Below are 17,422 nucleotides of genomic sequence, written 5' to 3' on the forward strand. Positions count from 1 at the left end.
CAATTTCGCACAGAAACAGAGCTCACCATCCCATGTACTAGAATTGCTTTATCTGCTGTGTGTGACTCAGTTTTATCCATTCACTCCAGAAGCAAGAATTACATTGTATTCCTCTCCTGCCGGTGTCTGGCACATTTAAGCACTTAGCAAATATTTGTTAAATGAAAAAGTGAACCAAAGAACAAGTATTGAGCTGTTTTTCTTATGAAAAGTACCCAGAGACTTACACAACAGCATGGAGACTTAATCTTTACCCCCAAGCGGCTGATATTGCACAAAAATTTCAGGTCAGCTTAGATATAATGATTTCATGCCAAATAGTCTTCACCACTTACAGTCCAGTATGTCAGTTGTACCTTCATGGTTCTCTTTATTTATTTTTTATTTTATTTATTTATTTATTTATTTATTTGACAGGCGGAGTGGACAGTGAGAGACAGAGAGAAAGGTCTTCCATCAGCTGGCTTGCACCCAAATGGCCGCAATGGCCAGAACTGTGCGGATTGGAAGCCAGGAGCCAGGACCTTGATCCCCCGGCCCTCCACGTGGGTGCAGGAACCCAAGTGTTTGGGCCATCCTCCACTGCTTTCCCAGGTCACAGCAGAGAGCTGGACTGGAAGAGGAGCAGCTGGGACTAGAACCGCTGTCCATATGGGATGCCGGTGCCACAGGTGGAGGATTAACCTAGTGCGCCACGGCGGGGGAGCGGGGTACCCATTCATGGTTCTTAATAGAAATAAACAGAGAAAGTCTTGACGCTCTATCGAAATCTTTCCTCCTAAGAGTCCTTAGGACACCGAGTTTTGCTTGATTTATAAAACTTAGTGTCCTTTCGGTCAAAAATAATATTAGAAAGGTGTATATCATATCCCTTGATTATGTCAAACCAACGTGGCAACTTCTAGACCAAGCTGGGCTAAGAGCAGAACAGGTGCCTGCTCGCAGTCCTTCTGCTGAGGTCCAGCCAGACAAGGGCTGCCTCCAGGCAGGGGAGAGTGGTCCGGCCACTCCCGACAGCTGGGCAGTGGGCACACGGCCCCTCCCGCGAACTCTCACCCCCAGGGCAGCTGCAGGCCGGCCCCGCACACAATCGGCAGGCTCCCCAGAGCCGGGGACGGAATTGTGTGGCTGAGAAAGCAACTCCCACCGGGAGGCCGGCGGGCGGGCTTGACTGACAGCCCACGGGGCTGGCTCTTCGGAGGGCTCTAGGCAACCGCCCTGGTCTGACCCTCCCGGGCCATGCGACAATCGAATCAGGCGCGATGCAGCAGCGGCGGCTGCCCAGCGCCCTGGCAGCCTTCCTCCCTGCCTGGTAATCACTGCTCTTCTTCCTCGCCGCGTGGTTCCTGCCTGCACGAAGTGCCACCGAGCCCGGCCAGGAAAACGACCACCCCCACTCCCATCCCCCTTGCTGCGTGGGGGTTCACGCTTCACTGTGAGTTCTCGTTCGTCATCTCGTCTCATCGAGAGGCGGGACCGGCAGGGCGGCGGGCGGGGGGGGGGGGGGGTTCCAGCCCCCCTGGGCCGCCCGGGGCTTTATTCTAGAGTCACTGGCGCGTGGCTGCGCTTCCCTTCCCGGTTCGGAGGTGAAACCCCATTGGCTCCACTGGCTCCTTGACTTAAACCACGCCCGGCTGCCTGCCCGCTTCGCCTCCGCCGGGCCGGGCCGCCCAGCCCCATCCCATCGCTGCCCCGTGTGCCGGGAGCCCGGGGCTGCTGCGGCTGCTATTGTGTGGATGCGGCGCGTGTTCCTCTTGTCTTGCAGAGATGGCTAACCGCGGCCCGAGCTACGGCCTCAGCCGGGAGGTGCAGGAGAAGATCGAGCAGAAGTACGACGCCGACCTGGAGAACAAGCTGGTGGACTGGATCATCCTGCAGTGCGCCGAGGACATAGAGCACCCGCCCCCCGGCAGGGCTCACTTTCAGAAATGGTTGATGGACGGGACGGTAAGGCCCCGCAGCGGTCGCCGCGGCAGGGGTAGTGGGCAGGGACCACCTGCCCAGGGTCCTGTCTTTTCTGCGTGACCGGCAGCTGCCAAGCTCCGGGGGTCACCGGGAGAGGATAGGAAAGCATTTATTTCTGCAGGGTGGTTGCCCTGGGTTCTCTGCACAGTTCCCAGCCAGTGTAGAGGATTCCCCACCCATCGGAACATCACAGCATCCTTCTAGAGTTGTCACAAATCCAGGGCCCTTTTGAATTTTCCAGTGAGAATAGAGATAAGTATTTCCCGTGATCTCCCGTCTTGGTGGCGCATCAGCCCCTCTGGGGCCATTACTCCCCCAGGGGAAGGGCTGGTTACACAGCAAGACAAAGGAAAGGCAGGTGGGGGAAGTTGGCTAAAGCTCCTTTCCATCCTTCAGGGGAGCTGTGCTCCATGGAGGTGCTCAATGTCTCTTTGCTCAGTGGCTGGGATTCCTTATTTGATAACTGCTGCTCTGCCCAGATGCTTGTGTGTGTTCTGGGTTGGGGGACCACCAGCGAGGCTGCTGGATGAAGCCCCTCTTTTTCCTGCAGGCTGTGATACGCTCTTACATAACTGCCATCCCACGCACCTGCTGGGCTGCCCAGGAAGGGGCCATAGGTGTCTGGGAGGAGGGTACTCAGTTGGGCTGCTTTATACATCCCTAACACGTAAGGGATGAGTCACGGAAGGCGGATTCGCATCCGCCCTTTGACAGAAAGCAGATCAGAACTCCCCCTCCCCCACCCCCTCCGGAAGCCACTAGCTCATCGCTGCTGTGGAAGTCCAGAATCCTGTCCCCCTCAGCTCCTGTCATTCTTTTCTGTAAACATTCCCTGAAAAAAGAAGGAGGGGACAAGGAGAGACTGGGGCTCCTGAACTGCACGACTCTGTGCGGTCAGGAGTAGCCCTGGAAACGGGGTCATCTGGGTCTTGGGGTTCAGTGTGGGCTCCACAGCCTTGATTTATGCCTTCCTCGGGTTCCTAACCCAAATCTGGTGAGCTGTGTCCCTAGTGGAGCGGGAGTCTCATTTGTGGCATTGATTACAAAGGGAAACATCCATTCTGTTTCTCCCCTACCCCTTTTAGGTGCTGTGCAAGCTGATAAACAGCTTATACCCACCGGGGCAAGAGCCCATTCCCAAGATCTCAGAGTCAAAGATGGCTTTTAAGCAGATGGAGCAAATCTCCCAGTTCCTAAAGGCTGCGGAGATCTACGGCGTGAGGACCACGGACATTTTTCAGACGGTGGATTTATGGGAAGGTAAACAACCCCTCGGCCCAGCTTGTCCTCCCTTCCCCCTCCCCTGCACCGCCTCTCTTTGTGAGGACCACTCACAGCTCCTTCCCTGTGTGTGTGGGGAGTGTCCTCAGCTGTCATCTGGGGCCTCCCGCTTTGTGACGCCCTGGTAGGAGGGGTGCCCTCCTCTAAGGGAATGCACATCCTGGGGACATGGCAGGCACCACAGGCAGCAGAAGCCTCAACAGAGATAGGGCTGAAATGGTCACATGGATGCCCTTTATTTCTGCTTTCCCCCGTCCAATAACAAGTGATAGCTACTGGAAGTGAAGGGGGCAGGGGGCCCGTGTGTGTCCGACTCAGGAGCTCAGAAGCAAGGCTCACAGACAAAGCTGTCTGGTGCTGTTTTGTCATCAATCTGAGAAATAAAGACTCTTCCAGCCTTTCATGAAATGCTTACCTGGGAGCTTGGTGACTGTATATTCCAGACTTTGAGACAGTGTGAAAATGATTTTTTTTCTTTCACATTTGTGAAATGACTCGAGGAAATTTTACAAAGGCATCGCCAAATCCCATTTCTGGACGTAGTTAAGAATGCACCATGTCGGGGAAGGAGATGTGAGTGGAGACACTGCCAGAGAGTTTGGGACCTGTGGCCATGGTGCACAGTGTCTCCTCGAGCCAAAACGTGCATGTCCCTCTGTGCCACTATGATCCCTCTAAATGGAGGCATCGAGAGACACAGATAGACTAGCCTGAGCAGAACTGCCGGATGCATACTACTCTGACATGTTCATGGTCACTGACTGTCATCAGGGGCCCAAACAATGGGTTCCCAGGGCAATGACGAAGTGGCTGTGCGGATCGTGACAATGTGGTGGCTTCCCTCTGATTGAGAACCATGGTACTCTAAAGGGTATTCAGATGATGGCTGAAATAGATTTCTAGCACAGGACCATTCTACTAAATAGTTTATAAAGAAATAGCTACCTCCTTTATCTTTATCATGCAATGCACTGACATTTCACATCTCCCTCATGAATGAGTAGTTGAAATTCTAAGACTCCAATGAGTTTCCCTTGGGTTTTGCAATTGCTTAAAACTCAGGCATCTACAACTTCAGAACTTCAGGCTGGCCCATCAGACTCCATGGATGCTTGCCTCTACATCCCCACATACTGTCACAGTCGAGTCTTGATCCCTGCTCCATAGAGCAAAACTGTGATGATTTTCCCCAGTTAATAAAGAGAGCTACTCCTGATTGACATTTTCCCATTCAGTAGACATCAAACAAATGCTTTACTGCACGATGCCAGTGAATTCCCCTAGCAATCCTATGATTTGTTTCAAGTTTGCCCATTTCACAGATGATAAAACTGAAGCTTGCCCAGTTTCCTGTGTCCAGGAGGTAGCTAGTCATCGGCAGAGCCAGGATCCAAAGTCAACCTCTCTGATACCAAAGAGTAGGGCCTCCACTAGTCTGCCAGGCCATTCTTTGGCCAGCAGGCCGAGTTCCCTTCACCTGTGCCACAAGTGAGCTGTTGAGTCATAGCACTGACTAACTGATGAGGACGAAGAGGGGAGAGGGAAGGGATGACTCAGGGCTGTGTAGGACAGAGGAGTTAGTGTGACTGGAAGGAACCCTGGTGAGGCCCCCCATGTGCAGGAAATGTGCAGGAGGAGGAAGATTCTGGAAGATCCGAGGGAAGTAGGATCTGGAGAGAGCTTGCTTGGGTCTGTGATACTGAGGATGATTCGCTTTCCTCCTCTTTCCAAATAGCACAGACGTGGACTTTCTACCTAGGAGGACTTGAAGCAAGCAGGGAGGGGTGTAGGGAACAACGGTCCTTGATGAACACAGTAGGTGTTTAGCCACAGCTGTAGATTAAATTCCTCTTAAGGAAGAGGGAGGCTAGGAGAGATGAGTTTTGCTGTGGCGGCCTGAGATAGGGCAATGGACAAGTGGGCACAGGGCAGGATAATGCTTCTAGGAAAGGAGAATGAAACCAACACCGGGGGTCCCATCTCCAGGGCAGAAGAAGGATGGGCTTGTTGGGAAAAGAAGAAGGAGAGAACTCCAGGATGCTGTGACTGGCAGGTCATGCAATAGGAAAGGATGAGCCCATGTGCCGGCAATAGGGAAGCAGGACCTTAGACGTCTCCCAATTTCCCTAGAAGATCCAGGACCGATGGCTCCTTTCGTGGAAAGATAAATAGGGACCGATGTACAGGCAGATTTCTAGTGAGTGGAAGAGGATGCTCGATACTCCCCAGGATCACTTCCAAAGCTCAGGCCAGAGTGGGTTCCCAAACCATGGAGCAAGAGGTGGAGAAGTGAGTTGCCGTGAGCAGAGAAGTAGGGCGTGGCGGGGCTGGTAGAGCAACAGCAGGGACTGAGCAGGCAAAGCCAAGGTTCTTTCAGTGAGAGCTGGTTGTCACCTGAAATTAAAGCGAAGCTGCAGGACATCTTGAGGGTGTGTGCGTTTGCATGTGAGGGTGTGCATGTTTGCACACAGCACCGTTGGATTAGCCATTTGCTTAGCCTTGTCCCACATTCTCCCTACTATTCTGCGCTCCGTGGTTTCAATGCCGTCTTCACGTTTCCGTTTATTCTCATTCATTTTCTGATTCCCTGCACCATGGTTGTGGTGGCTGTGGCTGCTGTGGGTCCAGCTGTCCTTCTCCGGGTATTTGTCTTCCTATTCTACATTTTATGCTCCACAGCTCCCAGTCTCCCGCCTCGCCTGCTCAGTGTCTTCTTCCCAAGTAGGGCTCTGCTTGCCCCCAGCGCCCCACTGGCCCTCCATGCTGCTTTTAAGAGGCAGACCAATAAAGCTGCAGGGGCCCAGGCTTGCCAAATGCCTCGCATGTAGGCTTCAATTATTTATATATAGGCAGAGGCCCCAGATATGCCTACGAGCTTTAGAACAAACTGTTTGGAACAGACTCAGCAATCAAAATTCAAGAGTGTTTAATGAGGAACCCACGGCTCAGTGGTCCCGAGAACAACTCAGTCCCAGAGACGTAGACAGATCTACCGAAGGACCTTCCGGAGGGCGGCTGGGAACCAGTCCTTTCAGGGTCAGGGAAGGGAGGGCAGCTCGGGGAATGGAAGGGAGCTCGGGAAGGCTTTCTCTTGGACAAGAGGAGATAGACAGCCCAGCCAGTTGCTACCAGGTCTGCCGTGGGTGCCCCGAAAAGGCAGGGTGGGGTGGGCCATCTTAGCTGTCTATGCCTCGCTGTAGTTAAGACTTGGGTGTCTTTTCTGTAGGCAGAAAGTGAGGAGGGGAGACAGGGTGGAGCCGGAGAGGGAGGGGTGAGAGTGTGTGTGTGTGTTTGTAAGATAAGAGAGAGAGAGAGAGGAAGGAAGGAAGGAAGGAAGGAAGGAAGGAAGGAAGGAAGGAAGGGAGGAAGGAAGGAAGGAAGGAAGGAAACGAACATACAAGGGCCGGGGAGTGTGCTGATTTAGTCTGATCAGAAATCCCACCTGAAAGTTCATCCCAGGGAGTGTTAGAGTGCAGGCTCCTGAGCCGGAAATAGGACTGCCTGCTTCACACCGTGCTCTACCACTTACTAATTTACTTTCCTAAGCCTCGATTTTCTCCACTGTCAGTTGGGAGTAATACTACTGGCCGGTGCCGCAGCTCACTAGGCTAATCCTCCACCTGCGGCACCGGCACCCCAGGTTCTAGTCCCGGTCGGGGCGCTGGATTCTGTCCCGGTTGCCCCTCTTCCAGTCCAGCTCTCTGCTGTGGCCAGGGAGGGCAGTGGAGGATGGCCCAGGTCCTTGGGCCTGGACCCGCATGGGAGACCAGGAGAAGCACCTGGCTCCTGGCTTCGGATTGGCGCAGTGTGCCGGCCGTAGCGGCCATTTGGAGGGTGAACCCACAGAAGGAAGACCTTTCTCTCTGTCTCTCTCACTGTCTAAACTCTGCCTGTAAAAAAAAAAAAAAAAAAGAGTAATACTATCTAATTTCGCAGAGTTGATGTGGGGAGTCAGTGAGACAAGACTTAAGAAGCCCTCTGTGTAGTGCTTGGCAGAGAAATATGATAAATGTCGGTGATGTCGAAAGTTTTCCTGTTACTGACCTGTCCTTTCTGAGACTTGCAGAACAAGAGAGGGGAAGGGACAGGCTGAAGAGGCACACATTCTGTCTTGGAACCAATGGGACTGCCTAGGTGACCTTTGCCCTCTCTGCCATCTGTGGAGCCTGGGCCTGTTGACAGCCGTTCCCCCATAGGCAGGGGCCATCTTCACAGGTCACTCTGTAGACTTTTTCCCACTTCATGGTCATTACCACCATGGTGTCTTTGCCAGCTCCAGACCCAGAACATCCTGGTGCAGTGTAAACAGCGTGTGTGTGGAAGTCAGGTGGGTGGGCTGAGACCCTTCCTTAGCCGCAGGGTAACTGTGGGGTCTCTTTGCCTCTTGGAGCCTCAGTTCCATTGTCTGCAGACAGGTGCAAGGCCTCCCTCCGGAGGGTCCCACAGGGATTCAATGTGTGAAATGTCTAGCATAGTGCCTGGCTACTAGACGCCTGATAAATGTTACCTTCTTTTCCCCTATGGTTACCCATCAGCAACTGGCCTGTTTGGTTTCTTTGTGTAACCACTGGTGACAGTTAAGCACACAGACTGTCAGAAAACGCCAGACAGGGTACTCAGAGATGGCGCGATCTGATTGCTGTCCTCAAAGAGCCTGCTAGTGAGAACCTGGATGTGTAGTTTTATCATGCCTGTTCCCTTCTCTTTGTGACTTGGGAGGCAGGGAGTTGTGGTTTCCCCATGGAGGTGGCAAACCTGGGAGTTCCAAATATACTGTCTGGGGAGGTGGCAGTCTATGTGTCATTCCTCAACAGTAAGAGCAGAAGAGACGCTTCCCCCAGGTTGAGAGATATTTTGGGATCTTGTAATGTACCGGTAGTGACTCGAGACGTCACCGACGCCTGCTGCTCGAAGCTTCCTCTGCTGTGGGAGCAGCCTTCGGGACCCCCAGTGCCTGCTGACGATTTGCTCTGTGGGCCTTTCCTTTAGCAACAGTTTTCAAACTGCTGTATGCCTCAGAATCTCCTGGTGGGTGGCAGAGGCATACATTGCTAGGCCCCAGGCCCGGAGTTTGGGAGGTGTGAAGTGCAGGGGAAGCCCCGGAATGTGCCTTTCTTACCAAGTTCTGCTTGACACTGATTTTGCTCGTCTGGGAACCCCAGGCTGAGAAAAACTTGTCCTACACGATTTCTCCTTCCTCAGGCTTGGAAGGCAAACAACAAAAACCCACAGAACCCACGGAGCCGACCCAATCTAGCCTCCGACTTCCTTGACTACTGCCATATTTTCTCTACCTAGAGTGGAGAACCGGAGCTTATGCCAAGTTATTATTCAGGGAATTAAGAAAGGCTTCTTATTCCACTGCTTGCTGTCTCTAAGTCCAAGACTGATGAAAACAGGTGGTATTCCAAACTTCCAAGGTGAGCCAAGACTGATGTAAAACAGAAGTAGCTCTGAAACAGAATGACTGTAAGGCTGGTTTGGATGTTCAGAGCAGAGACAGAAAGCAGAGTGCCTACCTTGACTTCACTCACCCAGATGACTTCTTTAGTCCTTTTTCTCTTCTTTTTTATCATTTTTTTTCCTCTTCAAAAACATGCATAAGATATCTTGGAGATAATTAAAAAAAAAAAACTCAAGAGAACAAAATCATTGTTGAAGTATCTTTATGATAACCACAGTAAAACTGTATCTGCATTAAGAATCCCTGGGTCTGGGCATGCACTGTGGCACAGCAAGTTAAGCCACTGCTTGTGACACCTGGTTCCTCCACTTCCAATCCAACATCTGCTCTGCATCCTGGGAGGCAACACATGATGGCTTAAGTGCTTGGGACCCTGTCACTCATTTGGGAGATCTAGATGTTGTTCTGGGTCCTGGTTTTCGCCTGGCCCACCCCTGGTTGTTGCAGGCATTTGGGAAGTTAACCAGGGGATGGATGATCTCTCTGTCAATTTCAATTAGATGAAAAGAAATTAAAAAATAAATGTTAAGAAAAAAGAATCCCTGAGCTGGGTCCCTGCAATCACAACCCCCCTGCTCTACTCCTTATAGATTATAACTTAGTAGTTTGGGTTGCATGGCCACGTTTGGGGTAGCATTCCTTTATGACAATGTAGACACAGGAGATACTCTATTGTCCAGTAGAAGTGTCAGGTGCCAGCTAACACTATGACTTGAAGAGCTCTAAGAATCCACCAAAGTCCAGGAGTGCCGCTTTGGGAGAAGAGTGATGCCAGGCTGCTGGAGCTCAGGGCTGACTCTCCACTTGATCAGAGCCTTCAAGTGATCTGTATTACTTTTACTTGGTGGATGATACTTCTCTAAAGAATAGCACTTCTACTCCTTATAGATTATAACTTAGTAGTTTGGGTTGCATGGCCATGTTTGGGGTAGCAACTTCTCTAAAGAAGGGTTATTACTTAACAAACCCTACTTAGTACTTAGCATGCAACAGACCTCGTGACACTTTGAAAGGTGAAATCCAGAACTATAGACTGGTGCTTGCCTATGCATCTGGCTGCATCAGAACCATTTCAGGGGGCGGCGTTGTGGCATGCCAGGTAAAGCTGACACCTGCGATGCTGATATCCCATATGGATGCCAGTTGTGTCCTAGCTGCTCCATTTCTGATCCAGCTCCCTGCTAACGGCCTGAGAAAGTGGATGATAGCCCAAGTGCATGAGCCCCTGCTACCCACATGAGAGATGTGGAAGAACCTCCTGGCTTTAGTCTGGCCCAGCACTGGCCATTGTGGCCATCTGGGGAGTGAACCAATGGATGGAAATCTCCCCCTCTTGCTTTCTCTCCCCCTCTCTGTCTCTCCCTCTCTCCCTGTAACTCTTTCAAATAAATAAACAAATCTTTAAAAGAAAAAAAATAATCTCAGGACATTGTCCCAGAAGCTGAATATCTCAGCTACCTGATTCTCAGGTAATTCTGATCCTCAATTTAGTTTGGAAGTCACCAGGTGAAACCAATATTTCTTAAACTTGCTTGATTATATGATCCATCTAGGGAACTTAGTAAGAATATAGACTCCCACCTCAGGGCAATAGACTTAAAATTCATATTTTTTTAAAACATAATTTATATATTTATTTGAAAGGCAGAATGACACAGAGAGAGGGTTGGATACAGGGGGAGACTTTCCATCTCCTGGTTTACTCTCCAGATGCCCTCAACAGGTTTGGGCCAGGTTGAAGCCAGGACCAGGAATGCCGTCCTGGTCTCCCAGGTGGGAGGCAGGAGCCCAAGTACTTGGGCCATCTTCTGCTGCCTTCCCAGGTACATTAGCCAGATGCTGGATTGGGGGTGGAGCAGCTGGGACTTGAACAGGTGCTCTGATATTGGGTGCAGGCATCACAAACAGCAGCTTAACCTGCTGTGCCCCAATGCTGGCACCAAAATTCATATTTTTTAATTAAAAAATTTTTTTTTTGACAGGCAGAGTGGACAGTGAGAGAGAGAGACAGAGAGAAAGGTCTTCCTTTGCCATTGGTTCACTCTCCAATGGCCGCCGCAGCCGGCGCATCGCGCTGATCCAAAGCCAGGAGCCAGGTGCTTCTCCTGGTCTCCCTTGCGGGTGCAGGGCCCAAGCACCTGGGCCATCCTCCACTGCCCTCCCGGGCCACAGCAGAGAGCTGGCCTGGAAGAGGGGCAACCGGGATAGAACCCGGCTCCCCGACCGGGACTAGAACCTGGTGTGCCGGCGCCGCAAGACAGAGGATTAGCCTATTGAGCCACGGCGCTGGCCCAAAATTCATATTTTAAAACAGAGGTGCCCTTGTCACTCAGAGCTCCCATAAGTAATCCAAGAAATTTGGGAAATCCTAAAGAGGCCTGTGTATGGCCAGTTTTTTGGACTTGCACGATTTTATAACTGTGTAGATGTTACAGTTAGTTGTCTCATAAGGATGCTTCAAAAGATCAATGAAAAATGGAATTAAAAGATATTCATTTTGAGTGAACACGTGGAGAAATTATTCCAGAAAAAAACCCACTGAAACACAGGGCCATTGGGGTTGGTTCTCCTGGTCCTACAGGGCCCCAACCCTGTGCCCTAGTTTTATACCCGCATTCTCTCTGGACTGACACTGAAGCAGCCCCTGTGACTTTGGGGATCATCCCTGAAGGCAGACTCTTGCTGAGCTGGGCTCTTCCTCAATCTGCCCGCAAGGGGGCGCCGTGGGAGCTAGCTGGCAGTGTTTGGTGGACTGGGCTTGGCATTCAGACGAACTGAGCTAGAGCTGGGCTCTGGGTGACTTCCGGGAGCTCTGAGTATGTTAATAAGCCTCTCCATCAATACATGGAGAGGGATAATCCACATTCCACAGGGGTGAGGTCATATACAATAAAGCATCTAACCTATAATTTATATTAAATCTCTTGCTCTAGGCCCTTTCTTAAGGTGAAAATATCCATTTGTCTTTGTCAAATAATGCTGCTTTTTCTTCTGTCATAATCGCACAATCACTCCCTTTCCCACTTTCCGGGGTTGAGGGTGGGGTGGTGGTGATAGTTCTAGTTTCCTGGATATCATACAGCTGTGTGAAACAGTTCCATCTGCCTCTTCGGGGTTCGTGTAGCTTATCCGTTAGCTGGCGTTGGTGGAAGAAGCTGGTTGTGTGGTTTGACAACACTTGCTTCCTCGCCCACTGCTCCAGGGCAGTGTCTGTGGCTGAAGTGCTGGACTCCTGGCTCCACATCTCCCCAGGTCCTGCACCTGTCAGACCAAACCTTCCCAAGCACAAACAGACTTCCTGTGTGCTCTCTGCGGACGATGCAGACCAGCCTAAGCCTTCCCGAGCTTAATCTCAGTTCTCTTTAGTGGTTCACTGCTTATGAGTAAGCTGTCTCCCTCTCCTCACAGAATGATCCTCGGGATATGCTTACTACAGTTCTATTTTAAAAATTAAAAAAAAAAAAAATGCCGCTATACAGTGACTAATACAGAAATGTGTTTCATCTCTGGAAGGGAAGAGTCATTCCAACAAACAGCTTGGTGTTTCCTCTCAATTCTTAGTATTCCTTGTGCCCTCCCCCTTCCATCTGCTGCCCAGATACTCCACCCCCACCACCCCGGCTGTCCCTGGAGAGCAGTTCACCCTGCAGCCCTCAGCCAATCCCATCAGGCCTCAGGATCCGGGCAATCACCCTGTGGGTTATGTGGGAGGGGGGGGATGAGTGAGATGAAGGAGGTGGGGGGAGGAGGATCTGCACTCTCTCTCCTCTTTGAATAGATGGACATCCTGAGCTGGACTTCCTCTGAGGGCCTTAATTGTTTATTTTATTACAGTTCTGACTCCAGTCTCACTTTCCATCTGCCTCTCCCCTGTAATTCCATATTCCCCAGTGACTGAGCCGTAGCAGCCAGGCTGTAGAGATTGCAGATGGCTTACCCAGTCTGCAGAGAGAGAGAGAGAGAGAGAGAGAGAGAGCCTTTTAATATCTTTGCTTAATGCTCACAGCTCCCCACCAGGCTGAAGTCTGCCTCCCTTGTAAACCCTGTGCCTGCTAGCTTTTGCATTCCACACTTGTCCTTTACAGGGACCGACTCTCTGCTTCTGAATTGCAGGCTGCCCACCCAACAATATGTCTTGTCCACAACATGGCAGTCCACTGGACGGGAGGCAGGGAGAGAGGGGAGGGGAGGCGCAGGCTGATTTGCAGAGCCCAAAATCTGCTCCACGGGAGAGGCCCAGTGACAGTGCCAGGCGCCCCCCTTCCCCTGTGCTGAGGCCACACCCCACCTCTCTCTGCCTGGTTCATCTTCCTTTCACGCCCAAGCCCGTGATTTATTGTCTCCATTTAGCTCCTTTCAGGCAGCACACAATAAAGAGCCCATCACTTGTGTCACGTGGAGTGCTTTCTGTGTTGATTTGCTGCTCCTCGTCTGCCAGGTCCGCAGCACGGAGGGCCCAGGGAACACTCAATTGGATGCACATGGATGATTACAGAACCTTTTAACCCAGATAGAGTCAAAGAGAGAAGCCACCTGGGGTTTGGTGCAGAATTATTCCATCCAATCAACTTCTCTCCTGTTTCCTTCCTGCTTTCCAGTGGTGAGGAAATGCCCTTCTCAGACCTCCCGGCCAACCCCCACCCATGACCTCCCCTTATAGAACCCACCGAGGTGAGGTCATTGGCGTCGACCTGAGCGGCCAAGTGTTTGGAGGGGGGGCAGGGGGGAGTGTTCATAGAGTAACCATGAGTGGATTAGGAACTGGTAGGTACCGTGTGGAAAATAATTAACCAAGCCTGTCTGTTCCTTTTGGAGATGTTCGGGTATGGACATGTTGGGGCCTCTTTGGGAAGTGTTGGGTAGTGCCTCATCCTTGAATGTGGTCCCCCACAGCCTCCTATCAGAACTTTTCGGGGTCTGCATGGTGGCATAGCAAGTAAAGCCACTGCCTGTGACACCAGCATCCCATATGGGTGCCAGCTCAAGTCCTCATTGCTCCACTTCTCATCCAGCTCCCTGGTAATGGCCTGGGAAAGCAGCAGAAGATGATCCAAGCGCTTGGGCCCCTGAACCCACATGGGATACCTAGATAAAACTCCTGGCTCCTAACTTCAGCATGGCTCAGCCCTGGCTCATGTAGCCATTTGGAGAGTGAATCGGCAGATGGGCGATCTCTCCCTCTCTCTCTGTTGTTCTGACTTTCAAAGAAATAAACACACACATGCTTTACAAAAGAGAAGGAAAGAAAAGAAATCCTCTTCTGGGGGTCCAGCCACATCCTGTTGGAATCCCTTGGCCTTGCCACCAGCTTGGCCTTAACCTCTCCGTTGGCTTCCAGGGAAGGACATGGCGGCTGTGCAGAGGACCCTGATGGCTCTAGGAAGTGTCGCAGTCACCAAGGATGATGGCTGTTACCGGGGAGAGCCATCCTGGTTTCACAGGTAAAAGATGCCCTGGAGCATGGAGACGGTGGGAAGCATTAGGACTATGGCTAAGGAGCATTAGCAAGCACTGCCTGCCCTACGGCCAAGTTCCTCCAGCAGGAGGGAGCGTGGGGCTGCCGTTGAGGTTGGCACCCTGCCCAGGACAGAAATGGCTGGGCCTTTCCAGTGAGACATGGATCTTCCAGCTCTGCCCAGGTCGGTCCAGTCTCTCCAGAGGCTCCGCAGGACTGGATGGGCTTCCTCAGAGGTGGCTTTTGTGTCTGAACGAATGTGGTATGGTTATGACCTAAGCAGGCCCATGTCCCCCCCTCCTTCTTTTCCTTCTGTCCCTTGTGGTGGATGAAAAGAGCACCTTGAAGCAGATCACTGAGCATTCATTTCTCTGATCCCCTTTTCTTCTCCCTGAGAATTCTGACAGGGTACCAGCTTGTGCCATTTTACATGGCTGTGGTCTGAAAACCTGCTAGAAACCAGCTTGTGGGAACCTGGTTTTAGTCTCAGCAATTACTAGTGATCCACCTGTGGCTGCAAAGCCAAAATGACTTACGATCTGGCTCTTTGTCACAGTTTGCTCACCTCTGGTCTAAGAGCAGGAACTTTCTCCTTGTTAACTCTTGGGTCCCTCGGCTCTAATGGAATATTCAGCCTTGGCCCTGTAAAGAGAGGGTGAACTAGGAGTAATGATACACTTAGTACGAGGAGTTGATATCAATTCTCCCAAGGACTTGCAGTGACTGTGTGAGAGAGGTTGGGAGGGTGCAGACCGAGAGGCCTAACATGGTGCGGGATGGGAGGAGCGTGGGCAAAGGGAGACAAAAAGGACCACAGAAGGTCACTTTCCCAGAGAGGCAGCCAGGATTCTGGCTCCTTTGCTGGAGAGACAAGGGACCCCAGCATCACGGTGGGGTCGTCACTCAGGCAGGGCCCGCTGGTCTGTCTGGTGGCCTCCAAAAGAGCCTGTCCAATCGCATACCTTGAGAGGGCTTTGCAAACTATCGTGATAACATTATTCCTTCTCACTCCCCCGTCCAGGAAAGCCCAGCAGAATCGGCGAGGATTTTCCGAGGAGCAGCTCCGCCAGGGACAGAACGTCATAGGCCTGCAGATGGGTAGCAACAAGGGAGCCTCCCAGGCGGGCATGACTGGGTACGGGATGCCCAGGCAGATCATGTGAGACGCCGCAGCGGGCCCCAGTAGAGAGGACGAATGTTCCACACCACGGTCTCTAGGACAAAGAAATAGTTAGTCACCTCTGACCTCCTCTTTCTCAAAGCCTCCTGCCCCTGGTTTTTGCAAGTGCTGCACTTCCGCTGAGACTCCACGTTGCCTACTGCCGCCACCTTCTGTTCATTTAGAACTATGCAAAGACTGCGCTCCCTTCCTCTCCCCAGCCCCTTCTTTGCCCTCAAGTCTCTCGTTTGTTGATTATTTATTTATTTATTTGCCAAATTTCCTCTCCGTCACTCACAGAACGCACCTAATAAATTAGTCTTGTGTCTTAAAATGTAAAGTTCATTTTTTGTCTTAGGGACTTGCAACCTGGGCTGGTTTCTCTTTCGTTCAAGGGGCCAGCAAGATGGAATGGACTCTGAACCTGTACAAATAAGGTTAGCTATGAGCAAGTTCTCACGAGATTTTACTTATCTTGTCAATTGCAATAGGAAGTGAACCTTTTGGAATAGGCCTAAAGCCATGATTTCAAGAACAAGTTTTTTGAAACCCTAATTTTTTTTTTTTTTTTGTATCTACATTGTGTTTTTTACGATGGACTATGTATGGTATACAGGAATGAGCAAGACCAAGTACCAGTTCTCAACTCTTTAATAGGTGCCCAGGAAGTATCTAATGGGTGGTTAGATGGATGGATGGATGAATGGATGGAAGGACGGACTGATAGATGAATGGATTTGTTGAATGATGAGTAGGAAATGGATGAATGAATGAGCTGTTTTCTTTCCTTTAGCATTAATTTTCCTCACACAGTACAGACTTTAGATCTGATACTAACATTTATACATTTTTTTAAAAAAGATTTATTTATTTATTTATTTAAAGCTCAGAGAAAGAGAGAGAGAGAGACCTTCCATCCGCTGGTTCACTCCCCACATCACTTCAACAGCCAGGGATGGGCAGGCTGAAGCCAGGAGCCAGGAGCCAGGAGCCAAGAGCTTTATCCTGATCTCCCACGTGGGTGCAGGGGCCCAAGCACTTGAGCCATTCTCTGCTGTTTTCCAGCGAGCTGGATCAGAAGTGTTGCAGCCAGGACTCGAACTGGTGCCCATATGGGAGGCCAGCACTGCAGGCAGGGGCTTAGTCTCTGGGCCACAGCTCTGGCCCATACAGTTATTTGTTTTTTTCACCAACCAGAACTTATACACAATGTAGCTTGCTCTCCTAAAGGCATTTATAGGGCTGAAAACCCTGAAATTCTTGGATAGTGCATAAGACTAAGATCTGCCTAAGATGGATTTATTTTTAAGATTTCCACAGATAGAAAAATTATTGGAACAAGTTAACCTGGGGACTTTCAATTAATCTTATTCTTTCCTATTAGTAGGAACAAACACAATGATGCATTTAGTAAGAGAAGAAATGAAGTCTTTTATGTGCATAACCAATCATTAATGAACAGAAAAGGTAAGCCAAATGAAACCGCAGACACTGCTACACCCTCACTGTCTGGGTGGTAGATTTTCAAACTGTATTCGCGACTCTAGGCTTCCCCAGAAGTTTCTGAGGGATGTCCGCAGGGACAGGACTATTCAGGAAGCAGAATCCTGGGTCTCCACTGCTTCGTCACCTAGGCTAGTTCTAGTCTTAATCTTTTTTTTATAAATTAGGACTAAGCATAAGAGTTTTCAAAGATTCCTAGTGGAAAAAAGATTATGCTATAGGAAAGTGACCCATGGTCACCTAAATGACTTAACACATTCTTTAGGATCCCTGGTGGCCCTGGAAGCATGGCTCCCAAACAGGAAGCTGAATTCTTTCCCCAAACCTGAACTTGGAGTTGCCACAGACCTAAGAGAGGGCAGTGGATGGATTCCAATGAGTGAAATGAGAGTGGGAGGCAAAGCAAGTGGGCAGGTCTCTGGGGTTGGGGGCTGGGGACAGGGTGCTTGGGAAACAGCCTCCAATCAGGGGAAAGATGGGCTGGACGAGGGTTTTCAGGCTCTGCCCTGTTCTGTCTCCCATATTGCCCTGGCTCCAGCATTGCTATAACAGAGAGGCCAAAAGGCAGAATAAAGCAAAATGAGCTCCTAGTCAG

General features: G+C 50.7%; 1 protein-coding gene across 1 annotated transcript; it reads left to right on the plus strand.

The window, feature by feature from the left end:
• The first annotated feature begins 1,549 nt into the window (after positions 1 to 1,549).
• TAGLN3 (transgelin 3) lies at positions 1,550 to 15,658 on the plus strand. The gene is made up of 4 exons (XM_062176620.1): positions 1,550 to 1,947; positions 3,051 to 3,225; positions 14,049 to 14,151; positions 15,187 to 15,658. Exons 1-4 carry the CDS (start codon positions 1,768 to 1,770, stop codon positions 15,326 to 15,328), a joined length of 600 nt encoding a protein of 199 aa, XP_062032604.1. The 5' UTR covers positions 1,550 to 1,767; the 3' UTR covers positions 15,329 to 15,658.
• The last annotated feature ends 1,764 nt before the right edge of the window (positions 15,659 to 17,422 follow it).

The sequence above is a fragment of the Lepus europaeus genome, chromosome 2, assembly GCF_033115175.1.
Source record: "Lepus europaeus isolate LE1 chromosome 2, mLepTim1.pri, whole genome shotgun sequence".
Classification (NCBI taxonomy): Eukaryota; Metazoa; Chordata; class Mammalia; order Lagomorpha; family Leporidae; genus Lepus; species Lepus europaeus.